At 46.4% G+C, this 14,214-nt stretch overlaps 1 protein-coding gene across 1 annotated transcript in view; it reads right to left on the bottom strand.

The window, feature by feature from the left end:
• Positions 1-11,530: 11,530 nt before the first annotated feature.
• Positions 11,531-14,214, bottom strand: part of TGFB1I1 (transforming growth factor beta 1 induced transcript 1) — a 35,253-nt gene continuing 32,569 nt past the window's right edge. The window contains exon 11 of the mRNA XM_039330416.1: positions 11,531-13,255. Within this exon, the coding sequence (XP_039186350.1) occupies positions 12,989-13,255 (267 nt within the window). The 3' untranslated portion in view covers positions 11,531-12,988. The remainder of the gene's footprint in view (positions 13,256-14,214) is intronic.

Below are 14,214 nucleotides of genomic sequence, written 5' to 3'. Positions count from 1 at the left end.
CGTCATGCCGAAAACGCACCCACCCCATTGCTGTCAATGGAAAAATTTGTGATACATCACTACATGTCACGTGACATTGCAAATTTGAAACCCCTGCTCTAAGGGATTTATCACCATTGTAAACCCAGCATCTTGTGATTTTTATAAAATGCAAAAAAAAAAAAATGCTGAATGGAAATTCAGGAAGTACAGCAGGGTAGCTGTTATGTCCTGAGCCTGTGGAAGCAGGCTCGGGGCATTGCAAGCAGTCCCAGGCAGGTGCAAGCTGTCCAGGACCAGACAGGCTGTCGCCAGTACTTGTGCGCATGCGCGAGTGCTGGCGCGCCAAAAGTTGCAGATTGACCCGGGAATGGCCTATATAAGAGGCCGGGAGTTTTGGGCGTTGTCGGCGTTTTGTAACCAGTATGCTGAATAGAAATAAAGGAGTTCCTGAGAACTACAACTGCTTCTCGTGTCATTGCCATTTCGCGAAGGACGCAACACTGGCGACGAAGGTGGGATTGCCTTACATCGACAGAAGAAAGGTGTAAGCTTACCCGAGTGAGTCCTGAGCGGCAGGAACGGCGTTGACTCGGCAGCTACCCGCCAATCCAGCGAGCATCGGGGGTAGGCTGGCTGATAGACCCTTCCTTTCTACAAAATGGCAAAAATTGGAAGGCTTTCGGAATTCGACGTCTTACATCCGGAGAGATGGGAGTCCTACGTAGCCAGGGTGAAAAACTATCTCAAGGTAAACCAAGTAAGGGAAGATAGTTTAAAGGCTGCCACCCTGCTGTGCGTTTGCGGTCAAGACGCATTCGAAATCGCTGAGAACATAGCAGCACCTGTACCCCTAGAATCTGTCAGCTACGCAGATCTCAAAAAGCTACTAAAGGAGCACTTCCAGCCCAAGATGTCCATCATCGCGTGGCGCCACACCTTCGAACAGAGGGATCAACGATCAGCCAAGGAATACATTGCCGCGCTGAGAAAAGCCGCTAAACACTGCAAGTTCAAGGACCTCGAAGAACGGCTGAGAGATAGATTTGTATGCGGACTAAGGCAGAGAGAATTACAGCAAAGACTTTTTGCCAAAGAAGACTTGTCATTCCAAGATGCCTTGAGAGAGGTTACTGCAGAGGAGGCAGCGGGCGGCACCATCAAGAACATGCGGCCGATCAGAAGCACTCCAGATGCTGCATCCGTGCACCAGGAAGGAGTCCAAAGGAACTCAGAGGAGGATCCTGACGATGAAGTAGACCGTCTCTACCCCACGAAGGAAGGAAAACAGAAAGGAAGCTCTTCAGCTCTCCCCAAGTGCCTCGGTTGTGGAGGTCGCCACAAGAGAACCGACTGCAAGTTCCGCTCTGCTATCTGCAGGGCATGCGGAAAACAAGGACACATTGCAGCTGTGTGTCTGGGCCGTCAGAAGGTACAACCTCAGGAAGAATTGCGCCTGAAAGGTACCAGGGTTCCCAGCCAAAATAGGGTGGGGTTTTGCGCTTCGCGAAGAAGCATCTATAGGACAGGCACACACAAGCCCATTAAGAAAAAGCTGTCACTTAAGGTGAAGCTACAAGGGGTTCCATTGGCTATGGAATTGGATACGGGGTCTGCGCTTTCGATCATTTCCATACAGATGTTTAGGAAAATTTGTTCTGGCAGTGGAATTCAGGCCAAGTTGAGGCCTTCTGACATTGTGTTAACAGACTTTCAAAACTCCAGAGTGTGTGTTAAGGGGGAGGCCACCCTTAACGTACAGTATAAGGATTTTGAAGGTCCACTAGATCTAATAGTAGTAGGGGGTGAACGAACGAGTCTCATAGGACTCGATTGGTTTGAGACCTTGGGAATACACGTCACAGGGCTCAATAGTCTGCAAACACTCGACCTACAAGAAGTCTGCAAAGAATTTGCAGATGTTTTCAGCCCCCAGCTGGGCACATACAAAGGACCCCCTGTGTCATTAAAGTTAGACCCCTCTGTCACTCCCATTAGAATTAAAGCAAGAAGGGTCCCTTTTGCTTTAAAAGGTAAAATTGATGCTGAGTTGGACAAATTGATTCAGCAAGGAGTTTTAGAACCTGTTGACTCCGGCCCTTGGGAGACCCCCATTGTCACGCCTCTCAAGGCAAATGGGGACATTCGCATCTGCGCAGATTACAAATGCACTCTAAATAAGGCATTGCAGCAACATGCCTATCCTGTCCCTGTGGTGAGTCATATTCTGGCCTCCCTCAAGGGGGGGTGCGTTTTCGCAAAGTTTGACCTAGCTCAGGCAAATCAACAGCTGCCTGTTGATGATGCTGCTGCTGTAGCTCAGACCATTGTGACCCATAGGGGGGCATTCAAGGTAAAGAGGTTACAATTTGGAGTAAATGTCACTCCTGGAATTTTCCAAAGCGTAATGGAAAACACACTACGGGGTATACCAGGGGGTTGCCCCTATTTTGATGATGTCTTAATTGCAGGAGACTCTACACACAACTTAGCTGAGAGACTAAGGGCTGTTCTGCTGAGGTTCAGGAAAACGGGTCTCAAACTTAAGAAGGACAAATGTAAAATTGGGGTGCCTTCTACAGATTTTCTGGGATTCAAAATTGATGCTACTGGGATTCACCCTGCTGAATCCAAACTGAAAGCCATTATGCATGCCCCTAGGCCACAGGTCGGCAACCTGCGGCTCCGGAGCCGCATACGGCTCTTTGAGCCTTCCCCTGTGGCTCCCAGCCTCCTCTGCCTTTGCAGAGAGAGACACAGACAGAGAGAGGCAATTGCGCTTCCCTGCTTCTCTCTCTCTGTGCATGTGTGTGTTTTGTGTGTGTGTGGTTTTTGTGTGTGTGTGTGTGTGTGTGTGTGTATGTATGTGTAAAAGAGAGTGCACTCACATTGTTCTCCCAGGAGCTGAAAGCTTTCTGGACGGAGCTCCTCCCTTTGCTGCGTCTCTGCAGGAAGCAGGAAGCGCAGGAGAGAGCTAGCTAGCCCAGCTAGGCTGACTTAGGAATTCTGGGAGTTGAAGTCCATGAGTCATAAAAGAGACGAGGTTGCCTACTCCTGAGATTGTTGGAGAACAACCTGAAGCTTGCCAGGTGAGCAGCAGATGGGGGGGGGAGAAAGAGAGAGAGAGAAAGAGAGGGGGGGGAGGGAGGGAGGGAGAGAAAGAGAGAGGAAAGAGAGAGAGAGAAAGAAAGAGAGTGGGGGAAGAGGAGTGGCAGACCAAGGGCAGAGAGGGAGGGAGGGAGAGAGACAGAGAGAGAGAGACCTTTTTGACATCTAAAATGAAGATAACACTGCATATATCCTTTTTTACCTATGTGTGTATGTAATTTTATTCTCTTAAAGCATTCTCTCGGTGATCATTGTTTTAATAGTATGGATATTCCCAAGAGTCATATTTTTACTTTTATTTTTAATGTGTGTGTGTGTGTGTGTATATATACACACACACACATACACAAACACATTTTCTCTCTCTCTCTCTTTTTCTCTCTCTCTCTCTCTCACACACACACACACACACACACCTATAATAAAGATAAAAAAGGATATATGCAGTGTTTTCATTTTAGATATCAAAAGGGTTTTGCGGCTCCCGGTGTTTTGTTTTTGGTGGGAAACGGGTTCAAGTGGCTCTTTGAGTGTTTTGGGTTGCCTACCCCTGCCCTAGGCCAAAGTCTAAGGCCGAACTACAGGCTTTTCTGGGCCTTCTGAATTTCTATAACTCTTTTCTCCCACACAAGGCTTGTGTAGCTGAGCCTCTTCACAGGCTCTTGGACAAACAGGCAGTCTGGCAGTGGTCACAAAAACACGAAGCAAGTTTCAATGAGGTCAAGGCCTTACTCACGTCTAACAGCATACTTGCACATTTCAATGAATCACTTCCTGTGTGCATCACTTGTGATGCTTCTCCTTATGGGGTGGGAGCAGTACTAAGCCACCTCAGATCAGACGGAACTCAGGTTCCTGTTGCATATTACTCCAGAACCTTGTCTTCTGCTGAGCGAAATTATGCTCAAATAGACAGGGAGGCTTTGGCTGTTGTTGCTGGAATCAAAAAAGTCCATGATTTTTTATATGGCAGGCACTTCACGGTCTTCACTGACCATAAGCCTTTGTTGGGACTGTTTACCACACGTAAACAAACTCCCCAGATCATCTCCCCCAGAATGCTGAGATGGTCTATCTTTCTGTCTGCCTATGATTTCTCCTTACTTCACAAACCTGGGAAGGAAATGGGCCATGCTGATGGCCTCAGTAGATTACCCCTGCCAGTAATAGAAGCTGACCCTGCACCAACTATCAATCTTCTCTCCATTCAGGCCTTGCCGGAGTCTCCTTTAAATGCCAGGGATGTGGCCGCTGAATCAGCCACAGATCACACATTTTCACGTGTCCTTTCGTGGGTTTTATCTGGATGGCCAGAGAGCTGTCCTGGTACTGAGTTTCAGAGTTTCTGGTCCAAAAGGAACGAGTTGTCCACCTTCCAGGGTTGTCTGCTTTGGGGAAGCAGAGTTGTCATTCCTACCTCAATGAGGACTAGGGTCTTAGGTTCCCTCCACGAGGGTCATCCTGGCATTGTATGCATGAAGGCGCTTGCACACAGCCATTTGTGGTGGCCTGGGTTAGATAGAGACATTGAAGCTAAGGTGCATGCATGCCACCTTTATCAACGCTCGCGCCCCGAAATGCCCCAAGCTCCTGTACATAGATGGGAGGAAACACAGTCTCCATGGTCTAGGGTGCACATTGACTATGCTGGGCCCTTTCAGGGTCAATTCTTCTTGGTCCTAGTTGATAGCCATTCAAAATGGCTTGAGGTTGTACCTGTCTCTTCCACCACCGCTGCAAAGACTATTCAAGTACTGAGGGGGATTTTTGCTGCACACGGGCTTCCAGACATCCTCGTGTCTGACAACGGCCCTCAATTCACTTCTTCCGAATTCCAAGCTTTCTTACAGGCCAACATGATTCGTCATGCCACCTCTGCACCTTTCCACCCGTCCACCAACGGTATGGCTGAACGTATGGTTCGCATCACCAAGGACGCCTTGAAGAAAATTACCTACGGAGACTGGCATCACAGGTTGGCTGACTTCCTCCTTTCTTATCGCACTATACCATCCACTTCTACGGGAGGAGCCCAGCTGAACTTCGTTGGGGGCGCAAACTGACTACCAAGCTTGACCGGTTGCATCCGGACAGACTGCCTTCTTCTCTCACATACCCCAGGGCACCTAGACAACTGCTTGTGGGTGCCCCGGTTTGGACTCGTAATTACGGGCCTGGTCATTCATGGGTCCCCGCTGCTGTATCCAGGGTCACAGGTCCTCTGTCTTACGAGGTGTCCCTGGACAATGGTCGTGTCCTGCGTCGACACATCGACCAGCTCCGCCCTAGACGGGACCTTCCCACTGAGACTCCTGGGTCTTTTTGGGCAAAGGGAAGAGTACGGGCTGCTGCCCATCATTAATGAGGAAGCTACAGACAGCTCATCCCAAAATTCCGCGAGTGCTCCAAACAGGAATTCACGGAGCCCAACTAGAACCCAGGCATCAGTGCCTACTCCAGCCAGGGAGTCACCCTGGGGGCATAATCACTACTCACCCGCATCACTCAGTACTCCAGTCAGGGAGGATATCCGGGAGCGTCCAAACAAACCACACCCTGCAAGAGAGCTGGCACACATTCCCTCTAGTTGGCCCGACACTAACCCTGTCCCTAGAAGGGGGCAAGCACACAGGGAGGTGGTCGAGGAACCAAATCCCGACTACAACACCTCTGACTTCACTCAGGGGACAACTGCGTTTTGAGACAGCACCGAAACCCCCACAAGCCCAGGGACAGAACGGGAATAAGGGGACAGACAACCTCCTGACAGGTCTTGGACGGACCTGGGAGGTTCTACAGAATCGCCCAACAGTGACAGTCACTTAAAAGGGCCAGAGAGCCTGCAGCTAGGCAGGACAACCAGGTCAAACAGAGAAAGAAGCCCTGGCCTGACGAGCCCGGTGGGCAAGCAAGCAGGCCAGGCATTGGAGCACAGTCCTTAGGAATCACCAGGGTATAACAGGGGGGACAGGTATGCATCACCCCTCAGTCAAGGGGCACTTGGCAGGTACCCAGAAGTAAGAAGGTCACAAAGAGCCAGAAGATCTCCTAAGTATTTAGAAGATTTTGTAACTCTACTGGCAAAACAGAGTTGACAAAGAACATTCCTGTACACACAGGAGAGAGAACATTGAGACTGATAGAAGCAGGGGAAATACCTGGCATTAAGTAGTATGGGCGCTATGCTCGCACGAGGTTGTATGTTATTATTGCATGATCAAAGTCTTAGCCGGGGGGGAAGGGGTGTTATGTCCTGAGCCTGTGGAAGCAGGCTCAGGGCATTGCAAGCGGTCCCGGGCAGGTGCAAGCTGCCCGGGACCAGACAGGCTGTCACCAGTACTTGTGCGCATGTGCGAGTGCTGGCGCGCCAAAAGTTGCAGATTGACCCGGGAATGGCCTATATAAGAGGCTGGGAGTTTTGGGCATTGTCGGCGTCTTGTAACCAGTATGCTGAACAGAAATAAAGGAGTTCCTGAGAACTACAACTGCTTCTCGTGTCATTGCCATTTCGCGAAGGATGCAACAGTAGCCATCTTAAAACGTGATGCAAGGACAACTAAGATGGCAGCATGATGTTAAAGGAAAAGTCTTCTTCATGGTTCAATCCAATCTGGGAATAAACAACATGGCAACTGCTTTAGAAAGAAGGTTGCAGTTTATTGCAGAGGAGACCCAGACAGAAAGATGGCTCTGGAAGAAAGAGTGAGCACATGTAGAGAGTGGGTTTGTATATCCTCTGGAGTCTTTTGTTTGGAGTTGTTCCTGTGGCATGAACTTTGACCTGAGTCTGAGTGCGCCTTTCTGGTATTCTGATGGTGTGAGTTAATCCTATTATGTCCCCAAGGTCATATCCTGTTTCCTTGGGGCTGTGGCTGATGACTCTTAGATTTTTGGTGTAAGGGGTTGTTGATTCTAGGGATCTTTCTTCCTAATCCCAGTTTCCTGACTCCAGTCTAACAAGATTATCACATCTGCATTTTGCAGACTTGGTTTCTGTTTGGGACAGAGAAACTTGTATGTGGGGGGGGGGGTTCTGCCTTTAAATCCTTTAGGGAAATATATTCTGTCTTTTAAATATTTCCAAAAATATTTCTTTCTCTGGGGGGGGGCTGACTTCCCACAATGATTAAAGACCCATCCTGTTTTATCTGTGTCACCTATGATTGCACTATTGCAACCACCATCTTGGTTTGTTTTTGTTTGTTTTTTACCCTTCCCTACAGATGCCCCTGATGAGAAGGAATTTGGGCAATTTCTTGCAGGACAAAAAAGAAATGAAACGTAGGACCGTGTGGACCGGAAGTTAATTCTCTTAGCCAAAAAAGCCACATCCTCACTCTGTTTGTATCCTGAGAAGAATTTCCTCTCATTTTATTTTCTTCTCTTCCTGTGAGCCCTCTCTTCCTTTTTGTAGTTTCTTCTTTTTATTGTAAGATCAATACAAACCTCCATCATAAGACAAAATGTTCAGAGGTTTAGGGATACATTGGAGCTAATTAGTGAGAAACTTAAGCTGAAGCTACACAATAATTTTACATAATAATAAAAATGGTATGTCTTTGGGAGAAAGGGGTAGTGTTGAAAGAAAAGTCTTCATCCTGGTTCATCCAAGCCGGGGATAAATAAACAACATGGTGACTGCTTTAGAAAGAAGGTTGCAGTTTATTGAAGAGCCAGAAAGATGGTTCTTGCAGGAAAGACCAGAGAAAAGAAGGGCCTGAGCACATGGGTAATAGGTTTTTATGCCCTCTCTTTGTTTGGAATAGTTTCCTGTTCCTGTGGCATGAACTTTGAGGCTATGTCCTGTGTCACATATTCTGACCTGAGTTTAAGTGTGCCTCTCTGGTATTCTTGATGGTTGTGAGTTAATCCTATTATCATATCCTGCTTCCCTGGTGATGGGGCTAATGACTCCTAGAGTTTGGGTGGGGTATGCAGATTTTAGATGTCTTTGCCTTCTTGAGCTTCTGGCTCCAACTTTGCTGATGGTTTACATCTGCATTTGTATAGGGCTGGCTTCTGCTTGGGACAGAGAGACTTGGGGGCAGGGTTGGTTTCTGCTTTTTAAAATCATTTTGAGGAAATATATTTTTCTGCCCTTTTAATATTTCCTTCTCTGGGGAGCTGACTTCCCACAGTAGGAAAGGAGGATTAGATTTATGGAACATACTATTCCAATCCTTTGCCATCTACACTGGCTGTCAGTCTATTTCTCGACTGAGTTCAAAGTGCTGGTTTTGTTCATTTATTATTTATCCCACATGTGTTACTTTATGAGTAACTCAAGGAAGCAAACTATATGATTACTTCCTCCCCTATTTTCCCCACAACAACAACCCAGTGGAATAGGCTGAGAGGCAGTGATTGGCCCAAAGTTACCCAGCCAGCTTTAATGTCTAGGACAGGACTAGAACTTCCAGTCTCCTCATGATTGGCTGATAGCTAAGATGGGACTAGAACTCACCATTTCCTGTTTTCTAGACCAGCACCTTATTACACAAAACAGGCTGGAGAATTCTGGGAATTGAAGTCCACACATCTTAAAGTTGTCAAGTTCGAGAAACACTGTGCTAATGAGAAAACTATAACCAGACTCCTGGTTTTTGGCCACTATAGAACAACATAGCTCTCCTCCAAGGTTGCCTATCCCCGTGGTTTCCCCTAACTTCCCTTATTCGAGGTAAAAAGGGAAGAAGGAAACCAAATTAAGATGATTAAAGGCCTGGAGTCTAAAACATATGAAGAACGGTTGCAGGAATAGGGTATGTCTAGTCTAGTGAAAAGAAGGTCTAGGGGTGACATGATAGCACTCTTCCAAAATCTAAGCGGCTGCCACAAAGAAGAGAGGGTCAAGCTCTTCTCCAAAGCACCTGAGGGCAGGACAAGAAGGAATGGATGGGAACTAATCAAGGAGGGAAACAACCTAGAACTAAGGAGAAATTTGCTGACAGTGAGAACAATCAACCAGTGGAACATCTTTCCTTCAGGAGTTATGGGTGCTTCATCACCGGAGGCTTTAAGAAGAGACTGGATAGCCATTTGACTGAAATGGTGTGAGATTTCCTGCTTGAGACCTCCAAGATGCCTTCCAACTCTGACAATGACGACACTAATGATGATGACAACAATAAACAATTTCATCTTGCTAACATATGAGCCGAGGTGGCGCAGCAGTTAGAGTGCAGTACTGCAGGCCACTTTAGCTGACTGTTGAGCAGGTCAGCGGTTCAAATCTCACCGGCTCAAGGTTGACTCAGCCTTCCATCCTTCTGAGGTAGGTAAAATGAGGACCCAGATTGTTGGGGGCAATGTAAATATATATATACATTGCTTACTGGTGTACACCGCTTAGAGAGTGCTTGCACTTAAAGCGGTATATAAGTCTCATAAAAATAAAATAAAATTTAAAACAGGGCAGCCACAGCTGTGGAGACCAATGGAATGGCTCATAGCCGCTCTAACTATGGCAAGTGTTTAGCTTGTACTCTAATCTGATTAAACAGCAAAGAATCCATATAGGAGAGAAATCTTATGGTCATGTCCAGTATGGGATCCATTTCGGTGAAGCTTCCACTTGATCCAACACCAGAGATATCATGCCTGAGAAAAATCTTATCAATCCACTTTGTGTCAGAAAAGTTTTGGCCATCTGCTTCAACACAGAAAATGGAGAACTCCCTCACAGATGACCGGATTGTGGGAAGAACTTCATCGAGAACTCAACTCTGAAAAAGCACCAGCAAGTCCACACTTGAGAAGAAACTTACCAGTGCCTGGGATGAGGGAAAATTTTTAGTCTCAGCTCCCACCTGGTGACACACCAGGGAAGTCACACAGGAGACAGACTATATAGACTACAGATTGTGGCAAAAGATTCAGAGGTACATCATCCATTATCCACCAGCAAAGCCACATGGAGAGAAACCTACATGTGTGAAATGCATGGAAAGGGGTTTGTTCTAAGCTCTGTTTATTTGAACCCTCACCTGACTCACACTTTGGGTGTTCCCAGTTGTAGCTGGTCTTTCCACCAGTGGTCAAGAGACTCCATACAGGAGAGCAATCTTACAAATGTTCTTATTGTGACCAAGGGTTTCGCGATAGCTCTACCCTGGCCAAACACAAGAGATGCCTCACTGGAAAGAAAGTGAATATGTGCAAGGATTGTGGGTTGAGCCTTGGATCTAGCTTCGGGAACATTAGGCATTCCATGGAGAAAAGATGTCAACAAGGGCTATCATGTAGGCCAGTGTTTTGATAACCCTGATAAACTTAAGATGGACTTCAACTTCCAGAATTCCCTAGCCAGCACACTCTTCTTATGAGGGAATTCTGGGAGTTGAAATCTACCCACCTTAAAGTTATCAAGGTTAACAACTGGTCAAGGCCTAGCCTAGAACCTTACATAGAGTACTAATTGCCCATGAAAAATTGGACATCCATTGACCACCTCTGTAGAGTTACCTTCTTTCTTGATTATGTACTTCCAATGTTGGTTAGCATTATGGCCTTCCTCCATGACCTTCCCATGAGGGGAAGCAGATGGGCCTGGGATGAACATGGCTGCTGGAATGATAGCTAATGCAGATACATCTTTTTGAAGCTGGGAATTCAGAATGATTCCCACATTTGGCATTTCCATGAGGAAGGCGGTTTCCCCTTCATTCTTAAGTAGCAGGGATGTTTGAGGCTAATGAAACAATTCAGGTGGGAAGGCAGACAAGGTTGCAAAGCACGGGACATAAATGCAATGAAATTTCTGCAGAAATAGATTCTCTTCTTTAGTCTTTCTCTTAAAATTAGAGGAATATACAATTTGTCCATCCTTTGATTCTACCCACCCTTTGTTATAATCACATGCTCTGCACTTCCTCCAGATAATGCCTGACAATGTTTCTCAGTCTTGACTTTAAGCTGTTTGAACGTCAATTCCCAGAAATTCCCAGTGAGCATTGAGGAATTCTGGGAGTTGAAGTCCATATGGCTTAAAATTGCCATGGTTGATAAACGGTGGTCCCTGATGAACAAAGTATTGTCCACACCACAAGCTAATATTATTCTTTCAGGTGCAGTACTAGTCAACTGCAAAAATAAATGACTAATATTTTTTCTGTGTAATATTTGAAATATATATGATTTGCCCATCTCTTTGACTCTATCCCACACACTTTTGTCATAAATATGCACCCTGCACTTCCCCAAAGAGTCCCCGATGATCAAAAAGTTGCCCACACAACAGCCTAATAATTATTCTTTTGGGTGCAGTGTCAGTCAAATCACTGCACATTAAATAAGGGACTAAAGTGAAAATAAGGCCCTTCAGCTTTCCAAAGCTTAAAAAAAGATTGTCAGCTTAAAACACAGTAAACTTTACCTCAGCTTGCTGAGATACTTGGGGGGGGGGGGAATCCAAATGTTAGTCTCTCCACAAAAGCAAGTGACCTAATGTCTTTTTTTTTTAATTGTGAATTTTATTATATAATACAGCAGTGAGCAGGTAAAAAGTTGGCATAAAAAAACTGAGTGGCAGAAGGAAGAGCCCGTGCCCCTTCATCCCGGCCAAGTCGCATTATCATAAAAGCTGCCATGGAGGTTTACACAGATAAAAAAATGGCCTTGATGCGGCCTAATGACGAGCTTTGACATATTCTCCTTCCCTGCTTTCTCCATGGTAATTTATTTTAAATAAAAGATTGTCATTTGTGGCATTTTTTTCAAGAAAAAAACCTGAAGACACAAGGGATGTGTGTGTACAAGATGTTTCATCCTGTTTTTCCATATTAGCTGGTCCCTTATCAAAAGCTCCTTCAAGAACTCCAGCAGGCCATAAACCACAGACCGCCACAGCAGGCCCGAGGGAGACAAAAATAACATGCCCAGGGTCAATGCAAAACTTGCATCCTGGTATCTGATGCAAATCCATAAACTGCAGCACCCCACAACCATGTGCGTTTTGTCGTTCTCCCTTGTGCCATCAACTTCCTTAGAAATATTGGCATCCCTGTCCTTCCTATCCAGACTCACAAAGGACCCACTCAACACATCAAAGATCAACCCTAAACTAAGTTGGAAAGGCCCAGGTGTTCCTAAGTGTCTCTTTCCACTGGCAGGCGCTTCTGGGAATTGTAGTTTTTAGCAAAGTTTGGATGGTTGCAGTTCTGTATTCGTACACAATCAAAATAGAGGTCGGCTAAAAAGTTACCGTTGATCTTTGGTTACAACAGAATGAATTTGGAGGTGGAGATCAGGAGGACTTTCAGGTAGATCTGGATGGAGCCATTGCTCTCCACAAATTAAATATCAGGACAGGAATATTCAGATGTTCCAAAGAACATTGGACTTGATTTGTAAGGTAAGGCCGCTAACCTGTGTCTACAGGTAAAGACACCAGAGATGTGGTTGTCCCAAAGGTGCTTTTTCATCACCTGGATGACTGAGAATCTCCATAGACAAAGGTGTGGTTGCATCACATCCTGGTCTCCTGAGGGCCTCACCAGTTGATCTTGGGGATGTGGCTTAAGGCAATGCCTCCTGTCAGAGGTGCTGGTGCTGGGGGGGGGGAGAGGGGGAAGGTGACTTAAAAGTGGCCTGGGATGGGGTGGGAGATAACTCTTGGCTGCTTGTGAGGGAACAGAGGCCTGGCTCCTGAAAAGAGTGGGAGGAGCAGATCCGACTTGCTTCCTTCATTGCTTGCTTGCGAGTAGCTCTGATCTATAGGCGTGGTTTTTGGCAATGGTGGATGGGCTCTCAGGATGAAGGGGTGGAGCCCCTTAAGGCACAGGTGTTTTTCCCATATGTGGCAGTGGGCGTGGCTTGTTCAAAAGCCGACGGTGGGCCCTCCCCCTTTCCCACGCCCGCAGGAGGCATGGCCTGACCACAACAAGGCCAGGGCCCCTCCCAGTCACCCAAAGAGCTTGATAAAGCAGGGGTGGCAATAGGGCTTCTCGTTCTGCTCCTTGAAGGTGCCTTTGTTCAGCTGCTTGAGACAGAAGGCGCAGACAAAATGCTCCGGGTGGAACTTCCGGCCCATGGCGGTAATGCAACGGCCGGTGATGGGTTTCTCGCAGCCGGAACAGAGCGAGCCACGTTGCTTGTGGTAATGGATTTCGCAGAACGGGCGCCCGCTGTGCTCGAAGAAGCTGCCATTCATGAACGGGGTGTAGCATTCCTAGAACAGAGGAACAAACCAGGAGAGATTAAAGAAGGCCACCTAGACAGGTAGTCCTCCTCAACTTACAACCATTCATTTAGTGACTGGAGTTAAAAGCCACGCTGAAAAAAAGGGACTTACAATCAGGACCGTCACAGCATCCCCATGGTCACGTGATCAAAATTTGTGCGCTTGTATTGAGGATGGTTGCAGCATCCCGGGATCACTATTCCAGCTGACTTCCAACATACAGAGACAGTGGGGGAAGCTAACCCACTTAACAGCCGTGCAGTTCACTTAAAAGCTTGTTTAGCAGTGGAAATTCTAAATTTCTGATCCTAACTGTGGACAAAAGTCAAAGGCAAACTGTAACTCCATGGGGGGTCTACAAAATTACATTTCCTTCCAATAGTACTCCTGCACTCTGGGCAAAATCGCACATAATCCTGACTCAGTGCACAGGTTTTTCCTGCACATACCTCTCCCCATCTGGGTCTCATTGGCATACAATTCATTTCCCCAGCCAGGGGAGGCTTGAAGTCTGGCCTCTCTGGCAGGTAGCAGATGGGAAAGCCATGCAATCAAGCTGGGCTGGTTCACAATCCATGGGATTCAATTGTCTCCGAGCAAGGTTTGATCAGAAGTTGCTTTTAGCCTGAATTTTTTTTAGAAGATGAGAAATGCTGGAATTTGTCAAGAATCCCTGGATCCTGCCACGTAGACCCATATGAAACTCCTTATTTGTTTTTAACTTAATTTTTGTTTAGTAAACATCTTAACTGGTTTTCGTAATTTGGGTAGATCTTCTGTTTATTACAAGAAAATTTTCTTGTCTTTTAGCCTTCCTCAATTCAGCCTAGGAACCTCTTACTAAGAGTTCACTTCTGCCCAATGGCATTTTTTTTTTTAAATTTGTGCCGTACGTTCTGGTTTAGATGGCATTATGTATCAAGATTTAGGCTCACAGCTGTCTCAAA

The sequence above is a fragment of the Crotalus tigris genome, unplaced genomic scaffold, assembly GCF_016545835.1.
Source record: "Crotalus tigris isolate CLP2741 ecotype Arizona unplaced genomic scaffold, ASM1654583v1 scf7180000024427.8105951120:4207309, whole genome shotgun sequence".
In the NCBI taxonomy this organism is placed as follows: Eukaryota; Metazoa; Chordata; class Lepidosauria; order Squamata; family Viperidae; genus Crotalus; species Crotalus tigris.
The sequence above is the reverse complement of the archived record's forward strand: the minus strand, read 5'-3'. Positions and strand labels throughout refer to the sequence as shown.